The sequence below is a fragment of the Camponotus vicinus genome, unplaced genomic scaffold (assembly GCF_025532165.1).
Source record: "Camponotus vicinus isolate PSW18456_S1 unplaced genomic scaffold, iyCamVici1.0 SCAF_10, whole genome shotgun sequence".
Taxonomy (NCBI): domain Eukaryota; kingdom Metazoa; phylum Arthropoda; class Insecta; order Hymenoptera; family Formicidae; genus Camponotus; species Camponotus vicinus.
The window spans coordinates 12,575,072-12,602,989 of NW_028141946.1; the positions used below are offsets into that span (position 1 = coordinate 12,575,072).

The following is a 27,918-nucleotide window of genomic DNA, read 5'->3' on the forward strand; positions in this document are numbered from 1 at the left end:
AAATTGCGATGTAGAGGGGATTATTGCCGACGCATCATTTTAATTTCCTCTAAAATTTTGTCGCGCCGATGTACGGCTGCGATGACATCATCCTCAGAACAAAGATTTAGCTGAATATAACAAAAATTTTCAAGCGCCGATGCACGGCTGCTCCTGATGCAATCACGTTAGATTTTTCAAATGTACGTGACAAAAAACGTGAAAAAAATAACCGTCAAGGTTAAAACGCACATCACCTCTAGACAAAGATTTAGCTGAATGCGCTAAAATCGAGCGCCGATGTACGGATGCTTCTGATGCAACCACGTTAGATTTTTCAAATGTACGTGACAAAACATGAAATTATCAAGGTTAAATTGCACACGCTATTCCGGGGAATTTTTTAAGATGAAATCATTCTAGATGTTCGATGATAAAACAATGTATGAGACAGTATATAAATCATGATAAAGAGGCACACCCCGCCAGTATTTTCACTAAAGTACATCAGAACAGTCATTGGAAACGCTAAATTTCGCAAGTGTGTTACAATATGGAGGAACAAAATTTGCGAGAGTAATCTACTTTGGTGAATTCATTGGAAGATTACATTGTGTGGGAACAACGATGTGATACGTATATCGAGTCGTTGGAAGAACAAAGTCGAATCAAACGACCGCGATTATCGATCGGAAATCGACAATCGCTGATTGCTCGGATCGCGTGCCTCGAAGGGTTGAAAAATTCGGTACGTAGACGTTTCGTACACACGGGTGCCGGATGTAGCGCGCGTCAAAATGGACTTGTGTGGCGCGAGATTGATACGGCGTTCGAGAGTCGCGTATCGACTGGTGCGGTGATAAACTATAATCACATCGAACCTCGTCAATTTCTCGAGGACGCCAAAGACATTGTGATAGAACATGTGAAGAACATTATGAAGAAACGTTATAATGTGAAAGTGAACACTATATTTAACGGTGAATTCGTGACCGGAGATAAACGTGCCAACAAAAGTATCAATACGAGAAACTATGAACTCTTTCGCACGTCCGATTTACGCGAGTGGTACGAACGGTGCGTTATCGAACCCACCCTAGCATCGCTGGAAGAGTTTCAGGAACGCGATAGTGGGTGGGCATTGTCGCGAATACTAAATTTAACTGTTAATGTAAATAAGTATAATCCTATGTGCGCGGGATGTCATGTTAAATTGCCGCGGGAGATTATGATGAAGAGAGCGGTGATTAATGTGCAATCAAAAGACAATGCGTGTTTCGCGTGGGCAGTGGTCGCCGCACTATACCCCGCAGAAAGGAATGCGGAACGGGAATCATCGTACCCGCATTACGCGACAGTGCTGAATCTCCGGGACATTGAGTTTTCAGTGACTGTGAACCAAATAAAAAATTTTGAACTTGTTAATGACATTTCTATAAATGTGTACAGCATCGAAGACAAGAACAGCATTGTCCCGATACGTCTTTCGCAGCAGAAGCGGGACAAGCATGTCAACTTGCTGTACATTGAAGACGACAACAGCGTCGGACATTTTGCGTGGCTCAAGAATTTATCCCGGCTAGTGAGCTCGCAATTGAGCAAACACAAGAATCCAAAATATATCTGCGATCGGTAAGTTTAATTTATATTATTTGAATAATTATAGGTTATACACTTTGTTATATAAATCTTAATTAAATTTTTTCTTTTACAGATGCTTACATTGTTTTAATTCGGACGCCAAGTTGCAGTCGCATACGGTCGACTGCGGAAAGATGAACGATTGCGTTGTCCGATTGCCGAGCGATAAGGACAAGTGGTTATCGTTCAACAACTTTAATCGGAAGGAACGGCTTCCATTTGTGGTCTACGCTGACTTGGAATGCGTTCTGGCCAAGACGGAGGAAGAACAGCGAAATTTGTGCCAGCATCACCAAGTATTTAGCACAGCTTACTATGTACATTGTTCGTTCGACGAATCGTTATCGGCATATCATTCGCGTCGCAGTGCCGATTGTATAGTATGGTTCGTTGAAGATCTTAAAAATTTAGCGTTACGTGTAAAAAATATTTTAAAAACAAGTGTCCCTATGGTAGATTTGACGTCCGAAAAGTGGAAGAAATTCCATAGCGCCACTCAGTGTCATATATGCGAAAAATCGTTCGCGAAAGACGATACACGCGTTCGCGATCATTGCCATCTGACCGGACGGTACAGAGGTCCCGCACACTCAAATTGCAATTTAAATTATAAAGAATCTTTTTGTATTCCGATAGTTTTTCACAATTTATCCGGTTACGATTCGCATTTCATTATTGAGGAAATAGCTACAGCATTCGAAGGAGAGTCGAGTTACTTCCGATAACAAAAGAGAAATATATTTCGTTTACCAAAAATGTTTGTATGGAAGAAGAATCAAAAATTCATATAAAATTATGTTTCATCGATTCATTCAAATTTCTCGCATCGAGTCTCGACAAATTGGCATCATTTTTGGACAAAGACAAACTTAAAATTTTAAAATCAGAATTTCAAAATTTATCAACAGAAAATTTCAATTTGTTAACGCGAAAAGGTGTATTTCCGTACGAATACATCGATTCTGTTGACAAGTTGCAAGATACGTGTTTACCACCGCGCGAATCATTTTACAGTTCCTTGACCGGTGACACTGTATCCGAGAGTGATTACACGCACGCTGAGAACGTCTGGAACCGATTCTCCATTCGGACACTAGGCGAATATAGCGATTTGTACCTCAAAATTGATGTCTTGTTATTAGCTGACATTTTCGAAAACTTTCGAGATAAATGTATCGAAAGTTACGGACTCGACCTCGCGTATTACTATACTCTCCCCGGATATACGTGGGATGCCATGTTGAAGCATACGAAAATTACGTTCGAGTTGCTTACTGACATCGACATGGTTATGTTCATCGAACGTGGTATACGCGGCGGTCTGAGTCAATGTTCCAACAGATACGCTCGTGCTAATAACAAGTACATGGAGTCGTACGATCCATCGAAACCATCGTCATACTTGATGTATTTCGATGTAAATAACTTGTACGGATGGGCAATGTGTTAACCGTTGCCTTACGCCGATTTTCGATGGGTCGATGACGTGACCAATTTTAACGTATCATCGATCGCGCTAGATTCGCCTACAGGCTATATCCTCGAAGTCGATCTCGAGAATCCGCAACATCTTCACGATGCGCACACTGACCTACCGTTTTGCCCGACACGCGACAAACCACCTGGCAAGCGAGAGCTCAAACTGCTTGCAACGCTATACGATAAGAAGCGTTACGTGATACACTACCGCAACCTGCAGCAGTGTACGCGTCATGGTCTTCGCGTTACAAAAATACACCGAATTTTACAGTTTTCTCAATCTCCATGGCTTCGAAATTACATAGAACTAAATATACATTTTAGAACATTGGCTAAAAATGATTTCGAAAAAAATTTATACAAATTGATGAACAATGCGGTATTTGGCAAAACGATGGAAAATGTGCGGAATCGTGTAGATGTTAGGCTCATAACGCACTGGGACAGGCGGTACGGCGCAGGGGCAATGATCGCAAAGCCAAATTTCCACAACAGAAACGTCTTTTCGGAAAACTTAATAGCTGTGGAATTGCGCAAACTCGAGATGAAATTCTACAAACCGATTTACGTGGGTATGTGTATACTCGACATATCCAAGACATGTTTGTACGAATTTCATCACGAGTATATGACGCCAATGAATCGCGACAAATGCCGGGTAATGTACACCGATACGGATAGTCTCATATATCACATTGAGTGCACGGATGTGTATGAGAATATGAAGTGTGATATCGTCAGATTCGACACGAGCGATTATGCGGTGGATAATGCGTACGGTATACCGCTTGTAAATAAAAAGGTACCGGGCCTGATGAAGGACGAAAACAACGGCGCCATAATGACCGAATTCGTCGGGCTCAGAGCAAAGATGTACGCGTTACGAGTGAATGGGAAAAAGGACACGGAGAAAGTTAAAGGTGTCAAGAGTAACGTTGTCGCGAGAACGATAACATTTGACGATTACACGCAGTGTTTAAACGAAGGAATTGAAATGACGCGTCAGCAGTCGTGTATACGATCTAAACTGCACCAAGTATACACGATCTGCGAGACGAAAATTGCTCTGAGTCCGTACAACGATAAGCGGTATATCGTACCCGAAACCACCGATACGTTACCGTGGGGACATTATAGAATACCTTTGTAAATAAATGTATATTTTGTTTATTATTAATTGTATATTTTGTACATAACCATGTATATATTTTTATATTTTATACATTTTATATATTTTTATATTTTAATAAATTTTATATTTTTTATACACATATTTTATATATTTTAATGAAGAGACACGGTAGTGTCTTGTGCTAAATCCGCGCAAGCATCAAGACGTGCTCCGTGTCTCTTTACGCGAGTCGGATAGTTGAGCGTACTTGATATTTTCATTTCTTATATATCCGCTGAACGGATCGAGTTTTTACTAGACTTAATCGATAGCTTGAGTCTAAATTATATAATAACGTCTTTTCGGAAATAAAAGTGTTTTTGTTTTTGCGCTACGTGCTCTAGAAACGGAGCTATTACGACGCAAAATCGAAATAGGAAAATTTTCATTTAAGAAACATCTCCTTGGTCAACGCTCAAATCCCCAATGCGCAAGCGCACAATTCAAAATTTGTACGGTTGACGCAGTCGACATAAGATTGCGCTAGCGATGCTCCATGGTTGTTTACTGCTCGCAGTTTATAACCTGGTTTTGACAGTATCATAGGTTAATTATTATTATTTTATTATTAAGAACTACATTGAGTGTTGAGTGAAAAAAAGCAATATTTTTTAATATTAATATAACAAAAGGATAAGTATTTATAATGAAATTATATTTATTTGTATATATTATATATTATTTATATTTTCTGTTCTGAGCTCTTCGCAGAATAGATATTATTCTATGTATGTATCTATGTATGTAATTATCTCGATTTTTCAGGTGACAAACATTGAAATTAATATTTATTTGCAACAAACAGGTTGACAAATATTGAAATTAATATTTATTTACAACGAACATATAACAGCAAAACTATGTCAGCGATGCTAATACACAAGTAAGTGTCATTATATACTTTATACTCTTATAATATTATATTAATATATTTTTTATAAATAGTGTAAGAAATAATATTTATCTTTTATTTGCCTTTATTTCAGAATAATTAAGAAGCTGTGTTTCGTATAACATAAAAGAGATATATTTATATCTGACCTCTTTCTGAACTCTTCGCAGAATACATATGTAATTATACATATGTCATTATCATTATACTTTATATACTTTTATAATATTATATTAATATAATCTTTAAAAATAGTGTAAGAAATATACAAATTTGATAATTCTGTTTTCTATATATTATATATATATATATATATATATATATATATATATATATATATATTATAACATTGCTGACATATTTTATTGTAGTATCTTGTTTTTCTACGTTATATCAAACGCTTCTTAATTATTCTAAAATCAAAACAAATAGAAGATTATAATTTCTTACATTTCTTACATTTCTTACACTATTTTTAAAGATTATATATATACACGCACACACACACAAGTAATTGTCAACATTAATATACTCTTTTAAAATCATCAAACATATTTGATAATTCTGTTTCCTTTTTTTTCAGAGCAATAAAGAGGTTGCATTTAATGATTTTAAAAAAAATTATTATAATTGATGTCGCAGATCCTGATCCTGATGCAATGAGAAAGTATATCAATGATGTTAGTATATAATAGACAATTGTCAATATTAATATATTTTTTAAAGATAATCTAAATAATATAATAATTATTTTTTATATTTTCTTCCAGGGCACTCATTGGATTTGTAATGATTGCAAGTCTTATAATCAAAGAAAATTGGATTGGATTGCATATTGGATTACATATCAAAAGAAGAGATTTGAATTACATATTGTTAAATAAAATTAAAAATGATAGTAAAAGTGTATAAAAAAATGTAGTATATTATAATTATTATATATTATGTTGTGCTTAAAAATGAATGTATTATAAATATATATATATATATAGTTTAATATACCTTTAATTAGAGTAATGTCTAATAATTAGTAATAAAACATATTTATTGTATCATATATTTATTATATATAATTTTTTTAAACGCAAAGTTTATATATTACATGTGTATTTATTATTATAAACGCAAACTTAGTTTTCTATATATCACATGTACTTATTATAAATTTAGTAATGCTTATAATTAATTAAACATTATATACGCAAAAACAATTAATATTCTGGCATTTTTGTGTTCTCCTTATTCCTATTCACGTTTTATATACTACATTATAAAATATATATAATAAAAAAATAAAGAACATTATACTACATTACATATAATAAAAAAAATAAAGAAACAAAAATAGCGAATTTTTATCAATTTTCAAATTAATTTTATTTCTGTTAGAATAAACGTAAACGCAATTTACGTGACGTAAGAATCGTCTCATCTTAGCTCGATAAGATAATAATAAGATTAAAATGTTTGAATGTTAAATTCCATGTGTTTTTTGGTATTGCTTAGTTCAAAAAGATGACTCAATTAGTATGTATAACGGATGCTCTTAAATATACTCTGTGTACATGGATTTTTATATTAATAGATAAATGCAAAAAATGGAAAGTTAAAAATAAAATAACAAATTGGCAAAAAATTAATAAAAATTAAAAATAATTAGCAACTGCCGCTTTTGCAAATTATTGCAGTATATACGCGCTATAATTCAATGCGTATGTTTGAATGTAAATTTTATGTCGTTTGGATTTGTCATTGTGTTCAAAAGTCGAATCTTTGAGTCGACTTAATCGATTATTTCTTCTCGATCCGTGTTCTGTAACATTAAAATATATTTTTTTACACATACAAATTATTTTTATTTTAAAATTATTTATCTAATTATATAATAAATAATGTTTTTTTTAAAGATATATAAAAATAAAATAATTTTTTTTTTTAAATGACTTACTACATATTAATAGTTATGCTGTTGTTGTGCCCGCGCCGTGGGGGGGCGGGCCTTCGAGATTATTCGCCCAAAGGATTAGAACCCAGGCAACAAATGTAGACACTCCGCACTTGATAGTAAAGGAATATATTTCGGTCGTTCTTCTTACACTGGCCTTACACTACTCTTGTGTTTGTCTTATACGCTAGGGCTAGGCGTAGCGAGCTTACTTAGTCAATGCGGCGGCTTGTATTGTTGATGACTTCAGGTTTTCTTCTGCCACCCCGTCGTGGTGATCGGTTTATATATCGTTGGGTACAGAAAGGATGAGGTGTCCCTGGGCCGGAGCGCGGTTCGTGCTCCGTTTTGTTATGCTTATTCAGCTTTGACCGTGACTTGCTTTCTTTTCGTCACGTTTTTTTATTTTTATTTCTTAATATCTCTTACTTTTAGTTTAATTAAATTATTATTTCGTCGGGTTAGGACACTGTTCTGTTTTCCACGATAACTTCCTTTTCGACCTCGACTGCCTGCTCGTTGCCAGCGAGCAGGTCTTTGTTTCACTACAATAAAAAATTAATATTAAAATGTTACATATTTATAATTTATTTTTATACTTACATTTTATTTGTTTTATTGATTCTGACGGTTGTGTTAGAGTCAGTGAAGCATTTGAGTGCGATGGTTGTGTCGGAGTCTGTAAAGAAGTTGGTTGCAACGAAACTGGATTTTCTTGTGGATCCGATTGTTCTGGCGGATTTTCTTGTGGAGCCAATTGCTTATGAGCTACATGAGAAGAAGTCGTCGGTGTTTCTTTTTGTGCAGAAACCGATTTTGAAACAACTGTCAATTGTTTCTGCATATCTAATAACTGTTTTTTCAGATCTGCCAATTCGCCTTGTGAAGAAGCTGATTTGGATTTCTCTTGCAATTTGTTTGCAGAAACAGCAGCAGTTAGGTGTTCTTGCATGTCTGCTAGTTTTTGTAGCTGCGCCATTTTGAGTCTCAACATTTCATTTTTTGCATTTATATTAACTGTTCCACTAAAATCCTGAAAAAGTTATAAGTAATTAATAATATTATACAGTGTATAAGTGCATACTACTATGAGCTATTAAAATATATAATACACTCACCCGCAAAAAAAGCGGTACACCTAAAATTTGAGAAAATTTCATCAAATTTTAAATGATCATAACTTGGTAAATAATGATGATAAAAATATGTTTAAAAAAACAAAATGAAGGCTGTAATGTCCACTTTAAGAATATTTAAGTGGCAATTATGCTCAGCCATTGTTTTCAAAATGGCGGATAAGGAAGTGAAAGGATGTAAAATTGATTATTAAAGGATCGAGTTTGGGACGGTGCACGGCGTAAATCAGGTAACGCAGCCCAATGAGACCAAATGCTCGTGAAAGTGTGGAGTGTTATCTTTAAAATGTTTTTTTACCGAGCTCGATACGATGATTTTTCGCTGAGTTATTCCGAATTTAATTAAAAACGCTCTTTTTTCTTCTTCAATTTGCAGCTCAGCGAATAATTATCGTATCGAGCTCGGTAAAAAAGCATTGTAAAGGTGATACTCCACACTTTCACATGCATTTCGTCCCATTGGGCTGCGATACCTGATTCACGCCACGCACTGGAGCAAAGCGGGAACCTTTATTTATCGGTTTTGTATGCTTTCATTTATCCGCTATTTTGAAAAAAAATGGTTGCACATAATTTCAATTTAATTTAGGTGTGTGTGTGTGTGTGCTCGTTTGTATACCACAAGGATAAGGACCCCGTGGTTCGTCAGCTCCACAGTATTTAAAGACTCCAAACCCTCCTTGTGGCGTGTGTGTGTGTGTGTGTGTGTGTGTGTGTGTGTGTGTGTGTGCTCGTTTGTATACCACAAGGATAAGGACCCCGTGGTTCGTCAGCTCCACAGTATTTAAAGACTCCAAACCCTCCTTGTGGCGTGTGTGTGTGTGTGTGTGTGTGTGCTCGTTTGTATACCACAAGGATAAGGACCCCGTGGTTCGTCAGCTCCACAGTATTTAAAGACTCCAAACCCTCCTTGTGGCGTGTGTGTGTGTATGTGTGTGTGTGTGTGTGTGTGTACGGGCGCACGCATGTGTGTATTAATAGTGGGTATGACCTCCTCGTGCGCGTATTACCTCATTCATACGATCAGGCATACTCTGTATTAGTCTTTTTATTTCATCCTGCGTAATTGCATCCCATGCATTTTGAAGAACTCTTTGAAGTTCTTGCAGTGACTGAGGTGCAGGTACGTGATTTCGTACTTTCTTGCCGAGATTGTCCCACAAATGCTCAATGGGATTTAAATCCGGACTACTTGCTGGCCAAACAAGTCGATTTATGCCAACTTCATCGAGGAAATCAAACACTCTTCTCGCAGTGTGTAGTCGAGCATTGTCTTGCATAAACAAGAAATTCTCTCCGATAAAGGGTGCATACGGAACAACATACGGAAGGAGTATGTCTTCCACGTATACATCTGCGTTCATGTTCCTGTCAAAAAAGTGCAAATCTGTATGAGCGTCCGCTGAAATACCTGCCCAAACCATCACAGAGCCTCCATTGTAGCTGTACCTTTCACTTACAGTACAATCTGCAAATCGTTCTCCACGACGACGATAAACTCGTTCTCGTCCATCTGGAGAATAGAGACAAAAACGAGATTCATCGCTAAAGAGTACTTTGCCCCAGTCTGCGTAATTCCAGTCTCTATGCGCAACTGCAAAATTGAGTCGAGCTACGCGATGACGACCTGTAAGAAAAGGTACAGCCGCTGGCCTGCGCGAAAACAGATTTTGTTCCGCTAATCTTCTCCGAACGGTGTCAACGGATACATTGCAATTGTGGACATCCCTTAAATTGTTTCGAATTTGAACAGCTGTTCGATGTCTGTCTCTTAATGAATTTAAAACAATAAATCGGTCATCGTTTTCATTCGTACGTCGAGGGCGCCCAGAACCAGGCCTCCTCTTGAAAGAATTGGTGTCTAAGTACCTGGCATAAGCACGTTGCACAGTTGACACTGACAGATCAAGTGCCTCAGCAACGTATCTTCGACTTCTGCCATCTTCAATTAAAGCAACAACTTGAGCAGCTTTTTCTGGAGTTATCGTTGCCATAATCGAGAAGTAATTTCGAGAAGAAGTAATTAATTATGGTTTCAATAGATGAAGTCGCAAGGAGCAACGCGTCTAGAGAGCTAGCAAATCAATCGCATAACTTGTACTATAGTCTTTCAATGTACCTGGCATAAGCACGTCTCAAACGGAAAAAACATTGAAAGACTATAGTACAAGTTATGCGATTGATTTGCTAGCTCTCTAGACGCGTTGCTCCTTGCGACTTCATCTATTGAAACCATAATTAATTACTTCTTCTCGAAATTACTTCTCGATTATGGCAACGATAACTCCAGAAAAAGCTGCTCAAGTTGTTGCTTTAATTGAAGATGGCAGAAGTCGAAGATACGTTGCTGAGGCACTTGATCTGTCAGTGTCAACTGTGCAACGTGCTTATGCCAGGTACTTAGACACCAATTCTTTCAAGAGGAGGCCTGGTTCTGGGCGCCCTCGACGTACGAATGAAAACGATGACCGATTTATTGTTTTAAATTTAAGAGACAGACATCGAACAGCTGTTCAAATTCGAAACAATTTAAGGGATGTCCACAATTGCAATGTATCCGTTGACACCGTTCGGAGAAGATTAGCGGAACAAAATCTGTTTTCGCGCAGGCCAGCGGCTGTACCTTTTCTTACAGGTCGTCATCGCGTAGCTCGACTCAATTTTGCAGTTGCGCATAGAGACTGGAATTACGCAGACTGGGGCAAAGTACTCTTTAGCGATGAATCTCGTTTTTGTCTCTATTCTCCAGATGGACGAGAACGAGTTTATCGTCGTCGTGGAGAACGATTTGCAGATTGTACTGTAAGTGAAAGGTACAGCCACAATGGAGGCTCTGTGATGGTTTGGGCAGGTATTTCAGCGGACGCTCATACAGATTTGCACTTTTTTGACAGGAACATGAACGCAGATGTATACGTGGAAGACATACTCCTTCCGTATGTTATTCCGTATGCACCCTTTATCGGAGAGAACTTCTTGTTTATGCAAGACAATGCTCGACCACACACTGCGAGAAGAGTGTTTGATTTCCTCGATGAAGTTGGCATAAATCGACTTGTTTGGCCAGCAAGTAGTCCGGATTTAAATCCCATTGAGCATTTGTGGGACAATCTCGGCAAGAAAGTACGAAATCACGTACCTGCACCTCAGTCACTGCAAGAACTTCAAAGTGTTCTTCAAAATGCATGGGATGCAATTACGCAGGATGAAATAAAAAGACTAATACAGAGTATGCCTGATCGTATGAATGAGGTAATACGCGCACGAGGAGGTCATACCCACTATTAATACACACATGCGTGCGCCCGTACACACACACACACACACACACACACACACATACACGCCACAAGGAGGGTTTGGAGTCTTTAAATACTGTGGAGCTGACGAACCACGGGGTCCTTATCCTTGTGGTATACAAACGAGCACACACACACACACACACACACACACACACGCCACAAGGAGGGTTTGGAGTCTTTAAATACTGTGGAGCTGACGAACCACGGGGTCCTTATCCTTGTGGTATACAAACGAGCACACACACACACACACACACACACACACACACACACACACGCCACAAGGAGGGTTTGGAGTCTTTAAATACTGTGGAGCTGACGAACCACGGGGTCCTTATCCTTGTGGTATACAAACGAGCACACACACACACACACCTAAATTAAATTGAAATTATGTGCAACCATTTTTTTTCAAAATAGCGGATAAATGAAAGCATACAAAACCGATAAATAAAGGTTCCCGCTTTGCTCCAGTGCGTGGCGTGAATCAGGTATCGCAGCCCAATGGGACGAAATGCATGTGAAAGTGTGGAGTATCACCTTTACAATGCTTTTTTACCGAGCTCGATACGATAATTATTCGCTGAGCTGCAAATTGAAGAAGAAAAAAGAGCGTTTTTAATTAAATTCGGAATAACTCAGCGAAAAATCATCGTATCGAGCTCGGTAAAAAAACATTTTAAAGATAACACTCCACACTTTCACGAGCATTTGGTCTCATTGGGCTGCGTTACCTGATTTACGCCGTGCACCGTCCCAAACTCGATCCTTTAATAATCAATTTTACATCCTTTCACTTCCTTATCCGCCATTTTGAAAACAATGGCTGAGCATAATTGCCACTTAAATATTCTTAAAGTGGACATTACAGCCTTCATTTTGTTTTTTTAAACATATTTTTATCATCATTATTTACCAAGTTATGATCATTTAAAATTTGATGAAATTTTCTCAAATTTTAGGTGTACCGCTTTTTTTGCGGGTGAGTGTAGAATAACTATTTCAGAATAATATTATTCGCTACTTTCTTATTATACTACTTTCCGCTGCTCTCTTTTCTACTATTTCTTTAATAAATTATATATATCCATACACACACGCACACGCACGCGCGCACACACACACGCGCGCGCGCGCGCACACACACACACACACACACACACACACACACACACACACACACACACGTGTATATAATACTACTATTTCTTTAATAAATTATATATATCCATACACACACGCACGCGCGTGCGTGTGTGTATGGATATATATAATTTATTAAAGAAATAGTAGTATTATATATATATATATATATATATATATATATATATGTATATATAATCTTTGGTTGCGTTTCGATATTCACTGCCAGTACTGAAAATCTATAGTTTACGTCACATACTATAGATTTTCAGTACTGGTAGTGAATATCGGAACGCAGCCTTTAATGATTTTTTGATTAACGTAATACTTGGTAGATAGAAGATATGTATAAACTTGATATTTATTTTAAAGTAATTATTATTCATAACTGCTTTCTTGTTATGCTATTATCTTTTCTCTAGTGTTTTTAATAAATACATTATAAATTGTTGATGTAAAATGAAAAAGCAAATAAAAACTAATAATTATTAAATATTACATAAAGAATAGTAGTTCTAAAAATTAATAATAATGTATATAATAGAAAAGAGATAGTGTTACAGGAAAAATGTTATATATTAAATATTTTAGAACAAATACTGTAAGTTCATATATAATTCTATCAAAAATGCAAATGTCTTGTATGTATTTATAATTTCATGTTTCTACACGAGAGCTGAATAATGAAATAATTAATGAAAAAGTGGAATTATCAAGATACAATAATGTTTCTCGCTAACCTCCAAATGTTATAATAGATGATAGTAAATATATATATATACTTACATTATTCCATTCTTCAGTATTTTGTCTTTTCTTGTGTTCTCCTGTATCCTTCGAAGTCTTTGATTTGCTTCCAGAATTTGACTTGTCCATTTTTTCTTACAACTCGATACAAATGTGAAATAATGAAGAAATAAGCCATAGACAATAAAAATAAATCTTTATAAAATCGATAATGTAGTGTGTAATTTCAATTATGGATTTACTTATCATTCGGATTACCGATCGATAAATTATGTAGTTTTCCATGTTTTACATGTTTTCGGAGAAACGCTATTAGCGCTGATAGCGTCTCCCTAAACGCATCCTAACAGAGACGATAATTTCGCGCTAATTTAGTTATTAACCTAAAATTGAGACTCGGTATCATTGTATGTGATAAATATATTGTGATAAAGTGCAATAGTGATCAAAAGTGAAGAAAAAACAAGGAACCTAACAAGAAAATAAAAAAGAAAGGTATTAAAATTATTATCAAGAGACGCGGTAGGGTCTAGTGCTAAGTCCGCGCAAATAACAAGAACACGCTCCGTGTCTCTTTACGCGAGTTGGATAGTTGAGCGTAAAAGTAAAAGTTTTCTTGAATAATGTGCATATTTTTAAAGCAATTTGTTAATTATTTATTTTTTTAGCTACTTAAAATTACTTAAAGACGAGAAAAAGAGAAAAGGAATAAATTGAGATAGAAGAACAGGAAAGAAAAAGAAGATAAGAAGATATAAAACTAAAAAGAAAAAAGCAGAGGATAAGAAATATAATAATTTTTAAGGTATGTTAAATTTTTGATATTTAACCAATGCATTCTTGTGATTGCTGTTTCAGAAGTTGCGCTGTTACTTATTTTATTTTATATTTATATGTGTGATTATATTTGGGGTTTCGTAATATAATCTCTCATATATCATATTACATTATTAATATTTTAAGATCTATCAGAATATTTTAATTGTAAATTGAAGAATAATTCTATATGCGATAAACGTACTCTTAGAACATTATTACATTAAAAAATTATTTATGATAACGATTTAACAATGATGTGCTTTCAATGTTATACTATAAAATACAATTGTTTTTAAACAAATTAATGTTACAAATTAAGGTATTATAACTCTTAAATTGATATTTTAAAATCTCTATATTATATTATAAAATATTTTAATATATATTATTCATACAATGTAAACCTTTTTTTAGGAAACATAATATGTGAAGGAAATTATAAAAGAATGATACACATATAGTGTTATGGTGGTATCTAAAACAAACTATCGATTATTTCTATTGGACTTCAAATACGATATTAACGAAAATTGTTTAATTTGAAAGGAGATTATATTACAAAGTTTATTTATTGCAAAAGACATTCAAAATGTTATTTATCAATATCAATTCAAATCTTTAATTGCTGAATAAATGAATGATATATTCTTTGAATATCAGATATAACAATAATACAGTATTATAATTATATTGATAATACATTTCTACGTATATTGTGTAGTATACTTTCGTAAAAACTATTGTTGATAGATGATTTTTTATTGTAAACATTTTCATTTCCTAAAAAAATTTAAAAGTTATATTCGAATAATTATTATTAATGTTTGTTATTATTACAGTTAACATTGTTTAAATACATTATTATATTTATCCAGCAATTAAGAAATTACATTTTTATAGGTAACATTTTGAATATTTACTGCAATAAATTTTGCAAAAATAATATTAAAAATATAAACAGACATTATAAAGTACATTAGAAAAATATATTACATTAAATATATATATCTCATTATACACTTATACATATAGTAAATTTAATTTATACATATTGAATTTATCTTAAAGTTCTCTTTTGACATAAATATAAAAAGTTTTATTTAACTAATAGTTAATAACCTTTAAAGTTCGGAAATGACCTTAAGGAAAATTTTTCTTATATCATATTTCCCTTTAAATTAAAAAAATTTTTGTTTCTAACATTTCTTTGTATTTTAAAATCCAGATATATGTTACTGTTTTGATTTAGGCACCACATCTTGTGCACTTGGCAACCAAAATGCCTCAACATATCAATTTGTGCACATCATATCAATACTTTTATGTTTTGCATATACATATATAGAAATGTATGTTTTGATATACATAAATTCATGTGTTAAGGTATTTTAGTTGCCGAGTGTACATTATTCAATTTTTTCAATATAATTATTATAATATATGCGCTGAATATAATAAATCTATTAAATATATAAGGTATTTAGGTTATAATATATGTGAAATATATCTGAAAAAATAATTTCTTTATATAAAACACATATACGTATGGATGTATATATATGTATATACAGGGTGTCCCATTTTACTTTTACCCTAATACTTTTATGCACAGAATAATAAGACAAATAAACTGATGTAAAGAAAACACATAGTTGTAAAGAAAAAACATGAATCTTAAAGATATCTAAAAGACAATAAGATATCTTTAAGTCGCCTAATAGTCATCTTTTAGCGACATGTGTTGTCTGGGTTCATTAAATATATATATATATATATATATATATATATATATATATATATGTATATTAGGTTGGCCAATAAGTCCGTGCGGTTTTTTTACATGTAAATGATGAATATGATATTTGGAATGATATTTGGAGAACATCTGCAATCTCTCGCGTCGTATAGCGTTTATTGGTATCGATTAACGTCTTTACTTTGTCTTGATCAATCTCAACTGGCCGGCCCGAGCGTGGTGCGTCTTGGATAGAAAAATTTCCGGAACGAAATTTTGCAAACCATTTCTGGCACACACGTTCTTTCACGGCATCCTTACCATATACCGCACATATCTTCATAATTCCTCGCTCGTAGAACTTCTTGTCTTTTTTGTCGAAAAACTGTTTTAAGTGCCGTTTGATGTCTTCTTCGAAAGTAAAGCGCCGTCCATTCAAGGAATTTTGTAGGCAGCGAAACATGTGATAGTCCGAAGGAGCAAGGTCTGGAGAATATGGAGGATGCGGTAGGATATCCCAGCCCAGCTCCAATAATTTTTGCCGTGTTTGTAAAGACGTGTCAGAAAAAACCGCACGGACTTATTGGCCAACCCAATATATATATATATTATATATTATATATAATATATATATATATAACATATAATATATATATATATATATATATATATATATATATATATTATATAATAAAAAATAGTAGTTTTCATTTAAGAAATTGAAGCTGACTCACGTGACCTTCAAACTATCTAAGATTAAACCAATGGTATCATCTTATAGCCCCCTTGAAATATCATACAACTTTTATGTGAAACATTTTTGTCTGTCGAGCTCAATTTTTGAGATATTCAGTTAGGTCCTTTAAAATGGGACATCTTGTGTATGTATATATGATGTGTGTGTGTGTGTGTGTAATGTTTATTTATACTTAATAATATTTTCGTTACAATTGTAGATATTCAAAATATCTTTATTAACAATGCATTAATTTTTAATTGTTGAATTAATGAACAATATATTCTTTAAATGAGTAATTCCATTATATATAATAGTGGCACAAGCATTGATAACCTTCTTGCATATATTGTGTAGTATTATTTTATTTTATAACAATACTACACAATATATGCATAATATATATTTTAACTTTCTGTATTGATATATTAATGGACAATGGTTTTCCTCTTCTTCTCATTTTTAAACACATAAAAAACAGAATAAAAAAACTAATTGCCACAAAATTCAATAAAAATTCGATGGAAACAATTACAGAATATTGTATATTTATATATTGTGTAGTATTTATATATTGTTTCTATATATATTGTATAGTATTTATACAGGGTGGGGCAATAACTCTGTCCACCTGGAATATCTCCGACATTTTTAGAGATATCAAAAAATTGTACTTACAAAAGTTGTACGGCATGAAGAGTGCTATAACATACTAACGATATTTTTTTCTGGGTGGAGGCGCTTTGGAGATTTCAAGGTCAACCTTGTTTTTTTAAATGGGACACCCTATATATTATTGCATATTCTTGTAGCTGACCTCGAGAACTTTCCAAAACACTTATGATAAAGTATTTTACATTAAGTATTTTCCGAGTTATGAGACTTGAAAGTTACAGTATTTTGAATTAAAATACATAATATCTCGTAAAATATTCATTTCTAGATAATCTTACCTTAATACTTTTATGTGCAGAATAATGAGAAGAATCAATTAGTGCAATTAAAACACACAGTTGTCTTAAATAAAAAATACGTAACTGCTCGTTGCATATTCATATTTTTCACTCATAACTCGGAAAATACTTAATGTAAAATACTTTATCATAAGTGTTTTGGAAAGTTCTCGAGGTCAGCTACAAGAATATGCAATAATATATAGGGTGTCCCATTTAAAAAAACAAGGTTGACCTTGAAATCTCCAAAGCGCCTCCACCCAGAAAAAAATATCGTTAGTATGTTATAGCACTCTTCATGCCGTACAACTTTTGTAAGTACAATTTTTTGATATCTCTAAAAATGTCGGAGATATTCCAGGTGGACAGAGTTATTGCCCCACCCTGTATATATTGTGTAGTATTGTGAAAATTGCAATGTTATGATAGGACGTGGAAATTAATCATTCACTCTCATGGAAGTTATAAAATAATTGGTTACCGCGTCTTTTCTGCATCTAGTAGGCAGAAGCCTTCAAGTCGCTATTTTATGTATTTCTTGAAGTTATAAAATTATTGTTTGATATTTGCCTAATAAGATTAAAATAAAACACTTTGTATAAAACATATTATTGAATTTGTCTTTAAATTCTCTTTATAATAAAATCAAGAAACATGGTAATGTCTTCTAAAAAATATAATAACTTTTTCTGCAACCTTTTTATTGCAATTTATCGCATTTGAAGGTATCCATTTATACTAAATTATTATTATTAAGATACAAGACGTTTTAATTTTCTGCACAGAATTAGGTTCAAGATTGACGGCGACTTTTGAAGAAGAGCGACTTTTCAAGCGGAGGTAAGTTAATTTTAATTTCAAAAATCGCAAAGGCTGCTGTGCGCCTGTAAAAAACAACGGCTGCTGTGCGCTAATACAGAGCTGCTGTGCGCCTGTAAGAAACGGCTGCTGTGCGCCGATACAGAGCTGCTGTGCGCCTGTAAGAAACGGCTGCTGTGCGCCGATACAGAACTGCTGTGCGCCTGTAAAAAACGGCTGCTGTGTGTCGATACAGAACTGCTGTGCGTCGTAATAAAATTGTACATTGATATAGAGCAACTGCCTAGAGAGCAATTTGTTGCATATTTTAAAATAAAAAAGTTACACCTAATAATTATTTATTTATATTGTATTTATATAAAATGTTTACAAACACAAAGAATATAACTCTGCCATCTAGAGAAAAAGAATATAGATTGTAAGAATATAGATTAGGTTTTTTTGTAAACTATAAACTCAATTTTTCTCTAATGTAATTTTTTTTTTAATTGGAATATTAACATTACCTTGTCCTACTTTCGCTCGCAATATTCTTTTTTTTGTTTGTGTCAAGCACGTATACAAAATTTTCTTTTCTTATCCATTCAAAAGGTTATTTAACTTTCAAACATTTTGGTCCTTCGAGCCGGATCCTAGTGAGCGACAAGAAGGATGAGGCTCAGTCACATTTATAATCATATCGAGTCACAATTTGCACTAGCTGATATTGTCAGTCAATCTTATGACAATTTTATTAAGAGTGGATTAAATAATGTAACACCTCAGAGATTGCATGCTCGCCTCTCTACATTAAAGGATGATTGGGAACGTTTTGTTCTTGAACATAAAGCCATTACTATCGCACTAAATGAATTGAAAGATGAGGAAAAAATTACATTACAAGGTCATTCTTATTTTGTAAATAATCTTTTCGCAACGACTCACGAACAATACGTTGAAACTATTGAGAAATTGAATTCATTGACTGAACATGACCAAGTAAGCAAGCATCCAAGCACTTCTTCGCAATCGATAGCAACTTCATCAAGACTCCCAGTTTTTTATCATCATGCTCGGCTTCCACGAATTGATTTGCCAAAATTTAATGGCACACCATCCGATTGGCTGTCATTTAAAAACCTATTTAATTCTCTTGTAATCTCTAATCCTACTTTGACATCAGTAGAAAAGCTTCAATATTTAAAAACCAGCTTAACCGGTTCCGCGGCCCCTTTACTAAAAAATACGATGTTATCTGCTGATAATTTTCAAAGATCGTGGGAAGCTTTAATCTCGTTTTATGAAAATAAACGTTTATTAGTCAACGCAGCATTAAATTCATTATTATTTCTCAAACGCGTTAATAAGGAATCCGCAGCGGAATTAGAAAAACTTTACATGCACATCATGCAAATTTATAGAACCTTAGAAAATCTACAACGTCCTGTATCGACATGGGATGATTTTTTAGTCTTTCTCACTGTACAGAAACTCGATTCTGAATCTGTTAAAGCCTGGGAGCAACATCTTGGCTCTTCAAAGGAATTGCCCACGTGGGCTCAGCTTCAAGAATTCCTCGTAACGCGATTACTGTCGTTACAGGCTTATGAGAAATCACGCAATATGAAAATCATGTCTTCTTCACACCAGAGTTCTATTAAAGCGCACTATCATAGTAAATCGGGAGAGAGTAGTGCTCTTATTCAGAAACAATGTCCTATCTGCACTGAGAAACACTACGTGGGAACGTGTCCGCAATATTTTAACAAAACTTCACAACAGCGTATCGAACTCATAAAGAAACACAAACTTTGTTATAACTGTCTAGGGCCACACCGGGCCCTTCAATGCAAATCTACAAAACGATGTCAAAATTGTGCAGCGAAACATCACACCACAATACATCAAGCATACAATCTGAAAACGAAAGCCAGAAATCCCTCCAAGGAATCTCATGAAGCAACCTCTCAACAAGAGGATAAACAGGTATTGCATTCGTCAATTAAACAGAAAATTAATATGCCAAGTGTGCTGTTAGCAACCGCATTGGTAAAGATCATAACAAAAACAGGTATGACATCAACAGCAAGAGTCCTTATAGATCCTGGATCTGAAATATCTTTAGTGGTAGAACGACTTGTACAAAGACTACACTTGCCTCGTAAACAATCTCATATCCCTCTTTTAGGAATAGGAGCACAGAAAGCCGTCCGAACAAAAGGAATAACCTCCATTATGTTTACCTCACATTTTGAGTCTGAATTTAAGTATACAGTATCCGCTCACATTCTAACTAAATTGACGACATTTATTCCTTCCGTTAATATTAAACGATGTACATTAAACTATTTAAACGGGTTACAACTAGCAGATCCATGCTTCTATACCTCCAGCAATATAGACATGATATTAGGAGCTGATATCTTTGGACAATTGATCGACGAAGGAGTTAAAAAAGGACCGATAAATTCGCCCATCGCTCAACAGACGAAACTAGGCTGGATAGTTTCTGGTCCCCTTCAAGACACAGCTATAAAGACGGCTGCACACGGTTTTCACATTACTGTTAATGATGATCTTTACGAGCTAATTCGAAAATTTTGGACTCAAGAAGAACAATATTTTGTACAATAAGAACACGCCTTTCATTAGCGGAACAAGAATGTGAAAATCTCTTCAAGGCTACACATTCAAGGGATGAAACTGGAAGATACGAAGTCCAGCTTCCTTTCAAGCAACCAGTTAGACTGCTTGGAGATTCCTATTATAAGGCCTTGAGATTAATTAAAAAACTATGTCAACAATTTCAGAGCAATCATAATTATGCTCGCTGTTACACGGAATTCATTGAGGAGTATGAACGACTTCAACACATGCAAATGGTTGCCAACGATAAAATACCCCCTCCGCATGTTTACTATCTTTCACATCATGGCGTCTGGAGGGAACAAAGTCTCACCACTAAATTAAGGGTAGTATTCAATGGTTCCAGTCCCACGACATCGGGATATTCGCTGAATAAAATACTACATACAGGAGCTAAATTGCAAACCGAAATTTTTGAAGTTTTTATATGGTTTAGAAAATTTCGGTACGTCTTTTCTACAGATGTAGAAAAAATGTTCAGGCAAATAAAGGTGCATCCAGACCATTGGGCCTTTCAGTGAATTTTATGGATGGATCCAGTGAAAGGACTTCTCACTTACGAACTGACAACAGTTACCTACGGGTTAGCTTGTTCTCCCTATTTAGCATTACGAGTTTTCCAGCAACTCATAGAAGATGAGGGTCATAAATATCCTCTAGCAGTTCCTATACTCAGAAAGGGAAGATATGTAGACGATATTTTTGGTGGAGCTGACACTATTGAGGAAGCTGAAGAGTCTATTAGTTAACTAATTCAACTGTGCATGGCGGGCGGTTTTCATTTACAAAAATGGACGAGTAACCATTCTGCAGTACTTCAATCAATTCCATCAGATAAACACACATCCTCTGTGACTATTAATATTGATGACAATTTCATAGTGCATGCTCTTGGATTGTGTTGGCAACCTAACACTGACATGTTTCAATTCTCCACAAAATTCAACATTACTGGAGCAACAACTAAAAGATCCATCTTGTCAAACATAGCAAAATTATTTGATCCTTTGGGATTTCTTTCTCCTATTATTGTTACTGCCAAGATCCTTATCCAAGAATTGTGGACTCTCAAATTGAATTGGGATGATCCACTACCGGAACCTCTAATAAGGAAATGGAGAAATTTTGTCAATAATTTACAAGATTTAAAGAAGATTACCATTCCTAGATGGATGGGATATCAATCCGATTGCGTTATTGAAATGCATGGATTTTGTGACGCCTCCCAACAAGCTATAGCTGCCGTAGTATATTTACGAACTATTAACAATAAAGGAGAAGTGACCGCTTTACTTTTGGCTTCAAAAACAAAAGTAGCTCCACTTAAACGGCTTACTATATACCGCTTGGAATTATCCGGAGCTGTTTTACTAACGAAACTTGTTTCACAATTATTACAACTACTAGAAATAAAAAACATCCCAATCTACATGTGGACTGACTCTTCGATTACTCTTACGTGGCTATCTAATCATCCATCAAGATGGAAAGATTTTGTGCACAACAGAGTCTGTCTCATCCAAGATACTCTGCCTCAAGCAATGTGGAGATTTGTGCCTGGTCCCGAGAATCCATCAGATATAGCTACTAGAGGATTAACTCCGTCTCAACTTTCAGAACGCACTGATTGGTGGAATGGTCCATCTTGGCTAATTCAACCCTCAACGGAATGGCCTTCCAATCCTTCACTATTTCCTCAACAAGAGCCGTTAGAAGAGAGACCTGCTAAAGTTAACGTTATACACAATTCACCGAAACAGTGGGACCTTGTATATAGATACTCAAATTTAAATAGACTTCTTCGCATTACGGTTCAATGTCAACGAACTGTCTCGAGATTTAAAGGAGTTTCAACATTTCCATCATCTCCAATAACTACTGACGAATTAGAAAAAGCTAAAATGCTTTGGGTAAAATCAACTCAAAGATTATATTTTTGTCATGAACTCAACACTCTAAAGAATGGTAAATCGTTGCCCGCTTCAAACCCACTTTTAAGACTCACACCATTTGTGGACTCCGACGGTCTTCTACGCTTAGGGGGTAGACTACAACGTTCACTATTACCACCATCAGCAAAACACCCTTTAATTTTACCGAGAGAGTCCCCTTTAACCAATCTCATTATTGCAGATGCGCACTTACAAACATTACACGGTGGAACGCAACTAACCTTGACATTCCTACGAAATGATTACTGGATAATCGGAGGTAGAAACCCTGTAAAATCCTTTATCCTCAAGTGTGTACCATGTGCCAGATATCGAAAAAAAAGAGCCCAACAATTAATGGGTCAACTGCCAACCGAACCATTTACGCATACTGGCATTGATTACGCAGGCCCATTTGTCATCAAAACATGAAGAGCCAAGAATGCAAAATCATACAAGGCTTACATCGCGTTATTCGTTTGCTTTTCGACTTCGGCTGTTCACCTAGAACTTGTGACGGACTACACTGCTGAAGCATTTATAGCTGCGTATAAAAGGTTTACAGCTCGAAGAGGTATCTGCGCTACACTGACAAGTGACTGCGGTACGAATTTAAAGGGTGCTGACGCTGAACTACGTCGACTGTTTAACTCATCGACTCAGGAAGCAGAAAAATTGGCTACCTTATTAGCTAATGACGGAACTCAATGGAGATTTAATCCCCCCTCTGCTCCACACTTCGGTGGAAAGTGGGAGGCAAGTGGGGGTTAAATCTGTAAAATACCATCTGCAAAGAGTAATTGGAAATACACTACTTACATATGAAGAGTTCAACACTCTTCTAACTCAAATTGAAGCGGTGTTAAACTCCAGACCATTGAATACTTTAACGGATGATCCAGATGACCTTCAAGCGCTAACATCCGGTCACTTTTTGCTGGATTGTGCATCCACTATCATTCCCGAACCTTCTATTGAACATCTCAATATATCACGATTGTCGCGATGGCAACTTATTCGTAAGATGATAGAGAGTTTCTGGAGCTGTTGGTCTAAAGAATGTATACAACGTTATCACGCAATCTATAAATGGAACAAGGCACTCCCGTCGCTAATAATTGGAACTCTGGTACTAGTAGTTGACGAACGCCCCCTCAAAGTGGCCACTTGGACGCATAGTTCAGACACATCCTGGAACTGATGGACTCACTCGCGTTGTACGCACTCAAACTTCTACTTTTAAACGTTCCATCCACAAAGTATGTTCACTGCCTGTCAATCAGGATTCTTTGTAGTTTATTCGTTAAAAGAGTTTAACGAAGGCGGGCGGAATGTTTAAAGTCGATAATCAAAAGATCACTGCGTCGGTAATAACTTTACCGCGCCGATAATCTAAAGCGCAGGGCTCTTTCTGGACACAGAGGGCCACACAGCCTGTTGACAAAGAGTGGGGATGAGTTTCCTGCTTCCTGCTCGCATTATCTTTTTCCTTTTGTGTGAAGGAAGAGTGATATCACGTCATCCTTGCGGATTAACGACTTATTAGTGATTTAACTGTGTCATATTTATTTTCTCAGATGTTTTCAGCACATAGGTGCTTTCAGCACATAGGTGCTTTCAGCACATAGGTGCTTTCAGCACATAGGTGCTCTACAGCACATCGATCGCAACGAGTTTTAGATCCATTTTGCGGTCTTGCGACCAAAAAATAGGTCCGATGAAAGATTACACGCAGTTTAATACGCCCCAGCTGCGACATCCAAGATACTCTCAGAGACCACTATGCATAACACATACTCTGTAGAAAACGAGACGAGGCTGGAACATTGGAAGCCTGCACTAGATGGATTACTATCCTAGAAATTTCTGAGCATGAAATTACTGTATGTATTTGCATTGACGATGACTAGAAAACGACGCCATCTTGGTAAAGTATAAGATCTAATCGAAGATCTACGATACAGTGATATTAGATATTGGTTCTGGACCTCGTGCTAGGTCATTTTACTCTCTCTCGAGAGTCGAGAAAAAAACCAGCCTTATACTAATCTATTCCTTTTCTTTCAGCGTAATTAAAATAACTCTTTTTTTTTGTCCTTTATTATTATTATACAGTTTCCTCTGTTTAGTATATATTCTCGTTTTTTAATTTATGTCGATTTATTTTGTGCTTTAGTATATGGATCTACATTTTCTCCTTTTTTGTCTTTTTTTCTTTTTTAATTCTGGACGGAAAAATGCGACTGAGTTTTCTTGTATTCTATTAATAGTCAAGTTAATATATAATAAATTAAGTAACATAATCAAATAAGATTATTTAATCTAAGTTACATTATATCAATATAGTCTTTAAACTTGTATTAATTATTCGTTAAATTAAGAATGAATAGCTAACTTGTAAGAATATAGATTAGGTTTTTTTGTAAACTATAAACTCAAATTTTCTCTAATGTAATTTTTTTTTAATTGGAATATTAACATTACCTTGTCCTACTTTCGCTCGCAATATTCTTTTTTTTGTTTGTGTCAAGCACGTATACAAAATTTTCTTTTCTTATCCGTTCAAAAGGTTATTTAACTTTCAAACATAGTTCATCAGGTCCATATGATGGACATTGGGTTTGTAGCTATTATGACAAAAAGAACATATTTATTTATGATTCATTAAATTATAAGAAGCTACATAAACATCACGAACAATTCTTAAAAAAATTATTCCCAACATATGATTTTAAAAAGCACCCTGTCAAGTTCCCAACAGTACAGCATCAACCAAATAATAACGATTGCGGTGTTTTTGCAATAGCTTTTGCAATTTCATTATTATTTAATATTAAACCTGAAAAAATGACATATGATCATAGTTTAATGCGTTCGCATTTGATAAAAATTTTTGAATCTAATTTAATCGAGCATTTTCCACAAAATAAACGTTATACTTTTCAAAAAATACTCTCATTAGCAGTAGTTAAAGCGAGAGAAGCTGAAGCAATTCGTATAAGTGTGATACGTCAACATAAGACAAAGCAACAAAAATTGAATCGTTTGGAAAAAGCTGATAATAGTCATTCTGAGAAAAAATTACATAATAATCAATTATTAATATTAACGGACAATACGCCAAAAGAATTTATACAAATAACGAATGACAGTAAACAAATAAGTAATATTGAAGAATTTATAAAACTAACAAATAATTTTAAAGAAACAAATGATATTGAAGAAATAAATATTCCAAAAGAATGTGTACAAATAACAAATGACAGTGAAAAAACAAATAATATTAAAGAAACTAATAATATTGAAGAAATAAATAATATTGAAGAATTTATAAAAACATCAAATAATATTAAAGAAACAAATAACATTGAAGAATTTATAAAAACAACAAATAATATTGAAAAAATAAATGATGTTAAAGAAACTGATAAGTATTTTCAAAATAAGCATTATATTAAAAATTACACCGGTTACAAAATTATTGATAATAATAATGATTTATGTAGTAACAATAAAATAAGTAAAATCAAAATTTACCAACCAATCTATACAAACAAAGATTCTAAAAACAAATGTGCTAAGAAACGTTCTCGATGTGAAGATACTGTCCAATTAGAAGTTAATATAAAAAAACAATGTATGCAAGATTTAGAAAGTTCTCTTATACATTATACTAAAAATTTAGAAAATAATCGAGCTAAAAAACGACGTCCATGCGAACAAGATTTAAAAATCAACCGCGCTAAACAACGGTATAGATATAAAAAGAATTTAGAAGATAGACGCGCTAAGAAAAGAAAGCGATATGAACAAAATGTAGAACATAACCGCGCTAAGGAACGGTATCGATATGATCAGAATATAGAAAATAAACGCGCTAGGAAACGGGATTTATATAAACAGAATATTGTAAAACAACGTGCACAAAAAAACGTAAACGCTATTCCATAAACACTCAGCAAGAACGAGATAGACAAAAAGGATTAGATCCTGATCGCAAATGGCTTTACAACAGACGATATTATCAAAAAAGTAAAAAATCTGTACTTGTTATAAAAAATCACGATGTTGGAAAAAAAGTTATTAAAAAATATAATAAGTTTTGGTCGAAAAACACGATAAAATTTCATCATTCTTTAGAAATATTTATACAAAATATTATGAAGAAACTCACTATTAAAGGCCACATCGAGAAACGATTAAAAGCTGAAAAAATCGTACGTTGGTGTATGCATGTTAGAAGAAGTTATATACGTAATATTTACAAAATGTTAGCTTTGATTAAAAAGAAAACAGAAGCGCGGAGTTTAACTCAAATTGAAAAATGTTCTACAGTTGAAGAAAAATTAGATGCCTTATGTGGCGAATCTAGTCATACAGCCTCATCTGAAAATTATTTTATTGATTCTACATATCAACATGTAATTCCAAAAGAATCATTAGTAATAAATGGAGATGAGAAAATAAGAAACTTACCATTAATAAAATCTGCATTCGAACCTTTAGTAATGAATGAAGAAGGAAAAGTAGTAAATATATTACCGTTAATAGAAATAGAAACGAAAAAATCATGGTCGTGCAATTTTTCATGTAAAACTGACGATCCAATTTTAATTAGTCGTTATCAGAAATTTCTCGAAACTTTGAATTTCTGTACTTTAAAAAATGTACCTAAATTGATACAAGATATTCATAAATGTACTATGAAAACTTCAAATGAGAAATTGGGCCATACGCGTAGCTGCCATATTGATTTAATACTTTGTGAAGGAATGTTTCTTCCAGTTCAACTATTATCGCCTCATTTTCCACGAGTAAGATATATTAAGCGTTTAATTTATCAACTTACAGATTCTTATCGAAAG

The 27,918-nt window shown here is 34.4% G+C and overlaps 2 protein-coding genes and 1 long non-coding RNA gene across 3 annotated transcripts; all 3 read left to right on the forward strand.

Moving 5' to 3' along the window:
- The first annotated feature begins 5,069 nt into the window (after window positions 1-5,069).
- Window positions 5,070-6,108, forward strand: LOC145960789 (uncharacterized). Its single transcript, XR_014435468.1, has 4 exons — window positions 5,070-5,153; window positions 5,257-5,341; window positions 5,746-5,842; window positions 5,933-6,108. It is a non-coding gene; the product is annotated as an uncharacterized LOC145960789 (long non-coding RNA).
- A 13,040-nt stretch (window positions 6,109-19,148) lies between these two features.
- Window positions 19,149-21,110, forward strand: LOC145960068 (uncharacterized). The gene has a single exon (XM_083079340.1). It carries the CDS (start codon window positions 19,149-19,151, stop codon window positions 21,108-21,110), a length of 1,962 nt encoding a protein of 653 aa, XP_082935466.1.
- A 776-nt stretch (window positions 21,111-21,886) lies between these two features.
- Window positions 21,887-23,485, forward strand: LOC145960069 (uncharacterized). The gene has a single exon (XM_083079341.1). The coding sequence runs from the start codon at window positions 21,887-21,889 to the stop codon at window positions 23,483-23,485; it is 1,599 nt and encodes a 532-aa protein (XP_082935467.1).
- The last annotated feature ends 4,433 nt before the right edge of the window (window positions 23,486-27,918 follow it).